Here is a 9,109-nt window from a genome sequence, read left to right as displayed (position 1 = left end):
TGCTTCTTATGTCAATCAAATTGAATTCGATCGCCACAAATTGAATTCAGCAATTTGTGTTCTGCTTTAGTCTATATTTACAGTGCTATGTCAGAATTGCCTTTGATTTGGTTTTTAAATATCTTCAAATTTACAACAATTCATCAAATTTTCCTTCATGCTTTAAATCCTGTTTGTCTAAACTGGCAATGGTTGCATTAACAGTAGTCAATTGGATAAGATTTGTTCTTGGAAAAGCATCTATCCAGGATATTTATTACAGTTGTTTCCTATTCGAGTCTGTTTTATGTATTTAAAAAAAACAAAAAAGCATTCTGCTTCTGCTACATCTGGAGTCAACAATAAGTTGTATAAGCAGTATAAACTAGGCTACATACTTACTAAGAAGTAGCTTTTACTGAAAACTAAATGTGAACGACTTTTTGGCGCATGTGGTCAGGTCAAGTAGGCCACTGATTATCTAATATTTGAAAACAACCAAACATAATGGAGACAAAATGCATGTAATCCGTCATTAAGGACTCCAGAGTACCACCCCAATCGAAAAACCCATCATCCAAAATTTTGAGTAGTATTGCTTGTGAACAGAATGCTACAGTACTCACTATACAAATCAAAGACGCAGGGGAAGAATGACACATGTTTAATGGCTGATGGAAAACCAGTCTGGTAAGAAGCGCGGCTTGTTTGGTTTGTCGTTGGCATCTGCATGAAAGAACAAATCAAGTGTACAAATTCCTCATAAGACCACAGACATGTGAACATGTCGAAGCAGATTTCTCTTGGCACTCAGGATTGTTTTAAAAGAATTGTACACCCAAAAAAAATAATTAAACTCTCTCTCACGTCCTTCCAGACTTTTATGACTGACTTTGTGCGAAAAAAATACTATTGAAAGAATCCGAGAGCGCATACAGTGAAATTTAGTGGAGTTAGATGGTTTTGTTTTGGACCCAATTGCCTTTATTACATGAATGTTGGTTGCCATTTAATCAGAAACTCATACAGATTTCGAAGGACCTTGAGGGTGAGTAAACGATGGGTGAATGAACTCTTAAGGACTGTGCACACTGAGACTTTTTTGCTTGCGTTTTCCTTATTGCACTGGTAAACATTAATCATTTCTTCATCGCTAGAGCTGGAGCTGCTGCTTGAACCATCCATGCTTGTTCGAGTCACCAGTAACTTTAACAACAAGCGTGTCAACTTCCTCTCCTACCCTTCTTCTGTGTCATAAGTGTGTGTCAGAAGCTTAAAGTTGCGTAGCGCCATCTAACGTTTTAACGATTTTGCATTCTTTTCTGCTCGACGCCAGTAAAAAAAAAAAATCGCTTGGCTTTAAATACGGAAAAACGTCTCGTAAAACGCTGACGTTAAACGCAAACGAAAAGCGTCCCGGTGTGTAGGAGCCTTTAGTTAATTAAAAACTGACAATGTGGTTATTAATTAGTCACCCTGGTGTCATTCCAGCCACCAGAGACCTTCAATTATCTTTTGGAACACTAATAATAATTGAGATATTTTAGATGAAATCCAAGAGCTCTCTGACCTTCCATATACAGCAAAGGTCGCAAGATGTTCGAGTATACACTTGTCAAAACATTCCATAAGACTTAAGTGGTTCAACTTTAATCATACGAAGCTCCAAGAACACATTTGTACACCAAACAAAAATAAAAATAGTTAATATTTATATGTACAATGTAAAACCCAACAGTCAACTTCATCAAATGAAATGAGTGTAGTTAACTCAAAATTGACTAAAACTTAATTCTACTTATTTGAAAAGAGTTATGAACTTAGTGTTGAAGGTAATGAGTTCATTTAAGATGAAGTAATGAGGTATTTAATTAAGTTCACAGTACTCATATACATTCGTTTTTTTTTTTTTTAAACTCAAATGGTTTCTAGAAATTGGTGAGTTGCCTCAACTTTTGGGGTTTTACAGTACTCAGTTGGTTTGAGTTTTCTTCATTTGTTGGGTTTTACTGTGCTCAAATTGCTTCATTTACTCAATGGATTAAGTTCACAGTACACATGAGGATAAGATTTTGAACTTAAATGGTTTGTTGCAATCGGTTTCCTCAAACGGTTTGAGTTACCTTAACTTTTTGGGTTTTAAGTGTATATGTAAATATGACTTTTTTGCCTACAGGTAAACATTTAAAAGATGATGTAAGTGGGTCATCACTTCAGAATAGACCATCAAGATCTCCAGTGTAAATGCAGGCAAAATGTGTTTTAACAACAGATATTTTTTGTGTTACTTTGAGTAATTTTAATCAGTTAATCAGGTTTCAACTAAATATTTTTATTTACATAAAGTTTTACTTAATATTTTTAATCAGTTTGACTGATGTTGAGATGACTAGAAAAAGTTCATTTGATTTAACTAAAAAATTTTGGGCAGCAAGACTTTTTTACTATTATTTTTTTTACAGCACATTGTGTTTCCCGTATTAAACACACACTTATATGAAGTGGGAAAACTTAGGCAAACAAAGTTGTTTTGGGCATTCTGTCTATGGAGAATGAGAGAGCTCTCTGATTACATCTAAAATATCTTCATTTGTGTCCTCAGTATGAATAAAGGTCTCAGAGGTTTAGAATGACGTGATGACGAATGGTTAGTAAGAAAAAAACAATCATTTTAGGGTTAATTAATCTTTTAAAAATCAAACCATTACACAGCTGATGTGTTAAGTGGACATCCTAAATGTAACAGAAAAAGCTTTAAGGTATGTAATATTTATGATCAAACTCAACGGGGTATGATCAAAAAGTTGTACCGCCATAAGTGTACAGATCATGTCTAATCTTAACACAGATATGAACACTATACCATCAAATTTCAGCTCTGTGAAATGGTCAACCCTTACTAAGGTCTACACAAATGGTGTCAAATTCAATTTCTGGGGCCGCAGCACTGCGTAGTTTGTCTCCAACCACCTCCAACTCACACCTGCCTTATAGTCTCTAGTAGTCTTGAACACCTTGATTAGTTGGATCAGCTGTGTTTGATTAGGGTTGGAGCAAAACTGTGCAGAGCTGTGGCCCTCCAGGCATCAAGTTTGAGACCGATGCTCTAAACCAGGGATCACCAAACTTGTTCCCGGAGGTCCGGTGTCCTGCAGATTATAGCTCCAACCCTAATCAAACACACCTCAACAAGCTAATCAAGGTCTTACTAGGTATACTTGAAACACTCGGGCAGTTGTGTTGAGGCAAGTTGGAGCTAAACCCTGCAGGGGCAGACTAACCCTGACCTAGCATTAAACATAACACAATCAGCAGATCCAGTTTTGAGTGCCACTATGGAAATAAAGCAGAAAAAAAACAAGTCATGATGCTTTATAAAAAGGAAGACCGAAAATGCTGATCCACACAAAACTTCATCAAATCCGGAACCGTGACTTTGCACTAATGTGGACATAAAGCATATTTTATTAAGTTTTTTAGAACTTCAGCTCATTCAAGTCTTCAGTTTTAATGAATTTGCTGGGATGGAAAGTGCAAATGATAACAAGACAGGACTGATTGCTTAGAAGCTTCACAGCTCTCCATGTAGAAACATCCAGATTCGTGAAATGTCTAGAATAAACGTTTAAACATGACGTGCTGATACCACTCTACTGGCTTCACTTATTAACATAAATGTTACTCTTCGGATTCAACAACCACCATAGTTGCTATAAGTCATTATATCCTAGGGGTTTGATCAAAGTTGGCCTTGTTTAATGCATGTAACAACTGTTGATGGTTCAACCGCCGAGTGAAAGCACAAATGTAAAAGCGCATGAACCATCCGTAACTGTAAAAAGGACTCACAGAGCTCTGATTGGAGAGCAGTGATTGGAGATCGGGAACGCTTAGAAGTTTCTGGTGTTGTTGAAGGAGTTGGAGAGGAAGGGGGCGCTGGGGGCTACGTATGGCGGAGGTGGCGAGCTGGTGGTGCTGAGGTCTGGGTAAGGCTGCAGACCCATCTGTTTGTTGTCCTGAAGTTTCCTCACCACCACACGACAGAACTCCTCGCTGTGCCGCTCGCATGTGTCCAGGAGCTTCCGCACTTTGGCGGTACGTGTGGTTTGGTTCACGACCAACTCGTAGTCTTCACGCATCAGGAGCTCACGAGACAATAAAGCGTCTAAACTCTGATTGAGACACGCCTCGGTCATCTGGCGCACTACTTCCTCCCTTCGGGCAGCGATCCAGCGGGCAGCTGGACCTTGATCGTCAAACGCCGTGACAAAATCTGTCAAGACATAGAAAAAGGATGAGGTGGACATTAATGCTTTTTTTATTTATTTGACAATTAAGTATGGCTACACAAAATAATTCACGATAATTAGTGTTGTTAGTTCAGTATAGTGTTGGGCGATGTTGACCAATTTGGCCAACATCGTGGGCCAAATTGGGCATCGATGTCTAATGTAAAACATCGCAATGGATGAGGCATCGTTGTCGTAGGTGGCGTTGAATTAATTATTTATGAATAATTATTTAAATTATAATAAATTAATAATTTTTAGCCTACCATTTTAACTACCTGACCTGGATGGTCTGTTTTTTACCCATAACCAAATCATAAATAAAGATAACTTATACACAAATTACCACCTGTCAATCACTTTTTTCATGGGACTCTGGCATGAATAGGCAGAGTGATCGGTGTCGTTATAATGGCGTCGACAAACTTGGTTGGTAAAAAAGGTACACAACCAACTAAATTGCTCACTAAAATTACAAAGTACAAGCGTGAAAGCGAAAGATTAAAGCAGTGTACAGACGCTGTGACACGTTACCTGATAGATTCAAAAGACCGAAGAGTCACCCGCTATCTACTGGAGCTCAGACACATGCATACACTGCAGCGCATGCCTGTGTGTGTATGTGGTCATGTGATGTGCGTTTTCAGCGGTGTAGTGGACTTTTCAGAAATGCTAGGTCAAACACCAGTGTGGATGTGGATCGTTTTAGTCCTAAAATGTCATTTTAAAACGAAGACATATCAGTGTAAACGGGACCTTGTGTCTTTTAGCGAGTGGGTTGCTTCTGCGGTGGGGATGGGGCTGAGGATAGCGATGCCAGCTCAGCATCGTAATGTCTATTGGTCAACGGCGATGGACGATGGATCTATGGACCCAACCCTAGGTCAGTAGTAATTTTAGAAACGCCTATTTCACGCTTAATATTTTAGCGCAATCTTAAACACCACTGATTGGTCATCATGTTCACATGCTCAATGCTCAACAGAAATGACTGTGATTAGCTCTGAAGGTCTTGCTTCCATTGAAAGATGCAAAATAAATTTAAGCACAGAACTGGAATTTCACATAAAAGATCTGCTTATAAAGCAGCATTTCCATCCAACGAGTCAAAGAGACCAAAATAGTCACTCCCTGATTTACTGGCACTAAATATGAGAAGTGAAAATGGAATTCTAGCTGCGTTAATCTTTTCCTTATTTAATAAATTATTGGTGTCTCGGAAGACAACGCTCACGCGCAATGAACGTGGTGATATGTTTGAAGGTGTGAGACAGGGAGCATAGACGCTCTTGACAGCTCTGGAGGTCATTAATAATATAATAACACTAATACTGAAACGCCCAAGCGTTTTAGAATGACCAAAACAACATTTCAGATGTTTTACAATGTGCACAGCCTGCTGGTTTATCCATTCGCACACACCTTTATCATTACATAATCTCTTATAAATCGCATGACTTTTTTTAATGCGCATACTGGAATTTGTTCTGTAAAAGTGTTTCCATCGTAGTCTTACCTAACAAAAAGTGTTCCACTTCGTTATGCGCTTATGTTTTTTTAATACGCCTTTTCAAAATATATGTGCATCTTGGCATTTCCATAAACCGTTTTTTATGCGCATATCTAAAATGTGCATTAAAATTAGTGGACAGAATCAAAAATACAGCTGTTCACCGAGTGCAAACACAAATAAACGGACACTGGAGCATTTTAAAGTCGCGTAGATCAGCTGATATGTCTATGAACTGACATATGAACAATCCGCTGATGGATCGACTGATCCACATGGTTTTGAACTGCTAATACTTTTATAATTTTTCATTTTATAACTGGTAATATTTTTCAGAATTTTTTAAACACCATTAGGGGAAGCACAGACACATGAATAACCGCATTGTGAGAAAGTTGTAGTATTTTTTTTAAGTTTATGTAGGACCTGTAATCAATATTTTTTAAAAAGTGTTTTCTATTTTATTAATATTTTATTTTTCCACATTTGATCAAACATCTGCCATGAAGTTCTAAATAAAGCAATAAATATGATCGCATATGAATGAATACATACATACATACATATATATATATATATATATATATATATATATATATATATATATATATATATATATATATATATATATATATATATATAGTGTTTACCTTGTGGGTATATATATATATATATATATATATATATATATATATATATATATATATATATATATATATATATATATATATACACTAGAAGTCTGCATTCCCGCGGGTGCCGTGGGATCCGACCAGATTTCTACGGCGCGGGTATAAATTTCCGAATAAATCATGGGAGCGGTCGGTAACGAGTTTAATTTGGGACGGGAGCGGGCTGTCTAGCAATATTGCTCCCAACTCCCGAGTGAGCACGCGTATGTATGTGTGTAAATGAAATAGCGCGATGCTGTGTTTAGCTTGTTTGTTGCTGTGTGTGTGTGTGTGTGTGTGTGTGTGTGTGTGTGTGTGTGTGTGTGTGTGTGTGTGTGTGTATGTATGTATGTATGTATGTATGTATGCGCACGCGTGAATGAGAGGGGGGGTGTGTGTGTGTGTGTGTGTGTGTGTGTGTGTGCGTGTGTGCGTGTGTGTGTGTGTGTGTATGTATGTATGTATGTATGTATGTATGTATGTATGTATGTATGTATGTATGTATGTATGTATGTATGTATGTGCACGCGCGAATGAGAGGTGTGTGTGTGTGTGTGTGTGTGTGTGTGCGAATGTGAGAGAGAGCTTTGCCTGTGTTTGTGTTTGGTGCTTATGAGTGTGTGTTAGAGGGCGCGCGCGCGAATGAAAGAGAGAAAGCTTTGTCTGTGTGTGTGTTTATACAGACAGCTTGTTATAGGCTGTCTGGACTGTATAACTGGGTGATTTTCGGTTTTGTTCTCCCCCCGCTCTTTAGCGGGATCGGGTGCGGCGGATAGAAAACGGGGCGGGTCGGGCAGCTGGACATCAAGTGCTTAATATAAGCGGGAGCGGGAGCGGGTGCGGGATTCAAAATTTAGTCCCGCGCAGATCTCTAATATACACTTCAAAAAAGAAAAAAAGAAAAGAAATGGTTCTTATATTTATACAAAAGTACTGTACGGTCCTCAAATCTGATTGGCTGATAGGCGTGCGATATTCAGCAATATCAGCACTCTTACAGCTTCTTCACTCTTGTGTATTACTCTGCCCACATTAGTCATGACAAGCAGAGGAACAAGCTCACTACAGTTTGACCAATACTGCAAGAAAGTAGTTCCTTATACAAACATGTTTAAGACTCTCTGCGATTCTTTTTAATATACACGATTATGCAGTTGAACGCAATATTACACCTCCCACCAGTGCCAATATACTGTACAGCCATATCTCACTGCTGCTCCTGTGATATTGCTCATGTATCTTCATATATATTATTAATATTAGTAATAATACTTGAATTGACAGAATATAGACTGTGTTTACCTTGTGGGTGTGGATGCAGTGTGAGGGGTTGTATGGCAAGAGCCAGCTCACTTTCACTCTGAGGCGCATGAGCTTTGAATGGTATGTTGAGGTCTGACACGACCTGCGCTGTCTGATATTCAGGACTCAGGTTGTTGGGAGAGCAGTTGTCCATAAGAGGCTTTGGGGGATCCAGTGGAAGAGACATTAATGATGACGGCAGACCCGCATAAGCACCTGAAGATGAAGATGTGAAACAAACAATATTACACCAACCAGAAAACCCCAAGTAAAAGATATAAATGAGATAGATTAGATGCCAACATTTTTACTCCTCTTCCAAGCTGTCTTTACCACTAAGTTATCATTGTTCTCAAATACACTTTTAACCCTGGGTAAAAGAATAGTAAAGAGCTAAAGAAAACCTCCAGAGTTCGCATAAACATTGCAGTGCCAGTGTGAAACAATCAGGTGGTGCAATGTTTTTTCTTTAGATTAGCAACAGACAACCATTTTGGTTGGTTTTAGTTTTATATTCCAGGTCAGGAAAGAGTTGTTAGTACAGCTGGCTGACTACAGGGATGGTTCAACAAATATGTACATTTTGTCATCATTTGCTCATCCATCACTTGTTCCAGACCTATTTGAGTTGCTTTTTTCTACTTAAGTTTTGAGTCACACACAATATTTTTAGTTGTCTTTTCTGTTGTTGTGGTATATACATATTAGCAGTATATAAATATATATATTATCAATATAAACAAATAAATAAATAAATTATATATATATATATATATATATATATATATATATATATATATATATATATATATATATATATATATATATATATATATATATATATATATATATTAGCGGTGTTGCCGTTGTCGACGATAATGTGCTGGATTAACGTGGACTTTTATTATAAAAAAAAAATATCACCGTTAATCTATTCTCTAATCTCAAAGTTAGGTTGGGAGCTGGGTCTATTTTACACAAGCTATGACTTTCACCTTGATATTTTAGCGCGGATGTATACCTGACTGGTGAGTTGTCTGACAAAAAGAGTGCCCTTCTGAATCACATCAGCAGGATGCCTGACTTTAACTGCAGTTTGGCAGTTTCACTTTAACTCATGAACATTTCATTCATGCCCCTGTGACAAACTGGGTTATTAGACGCAAATAAGGAGTAAGGACTGGTGAGAGTGTTATGGAATTTAATAACGCACGCCAAACAGAAAGAAAAAAAAACTTTAGCATTTTGGGATGTGTGCGTGTGCGGTCCGGTGCGGTCCTACATGACGGTAATAGTTTGATTGCGGTGTTTACTTCAATAATGCCACTAATATAAGCATATTCCATGTCTTAATTCCA

The 9,109-nt window shown here is 37.7% G+C and overlaps 1 protein-coding gene across 1 annotated transcript in view; it reads right to left on the bottom strand.

The window, feature by feature from the left end:
- Window positions 1-627: 627 nt before the first annotated feature.
- Window positions 628-9,109, bottom strand: part of ripk2 (receptor-interacting serine-threonine kinase 2) — a 29,479-nt gene continuing 20,997 nt past the window's right edge. The window contains 2 exon segments of the mRNA NM_194411.3: window positions 628-4,252; window positions 7,752-7,967. Of these exon segments, the coding sequence (NP_919392.3) occupies window positions 3,870-4,252; window positions 7,752-7,967 (599 nt within the window). The 3' untranslated portion in view covers window positions 628-3,869.

Source organism: Danio rerio, chromosome 2 (assembly GCF_052040795.2).
Source record: "Danio rerio strain M-AB ecotype USA chromosome 2, GRCz13ab, whole genome shotgun sequence".
Lineage (NCBI taxonomy): Eukaryota > Metazoa > Chordata > Actinopteri > Cypriniformes > Danionidae > Danio > Danio rerio.
This window is presented reverse-complemented; position numbering and strand designations above follow the sequence as displayed.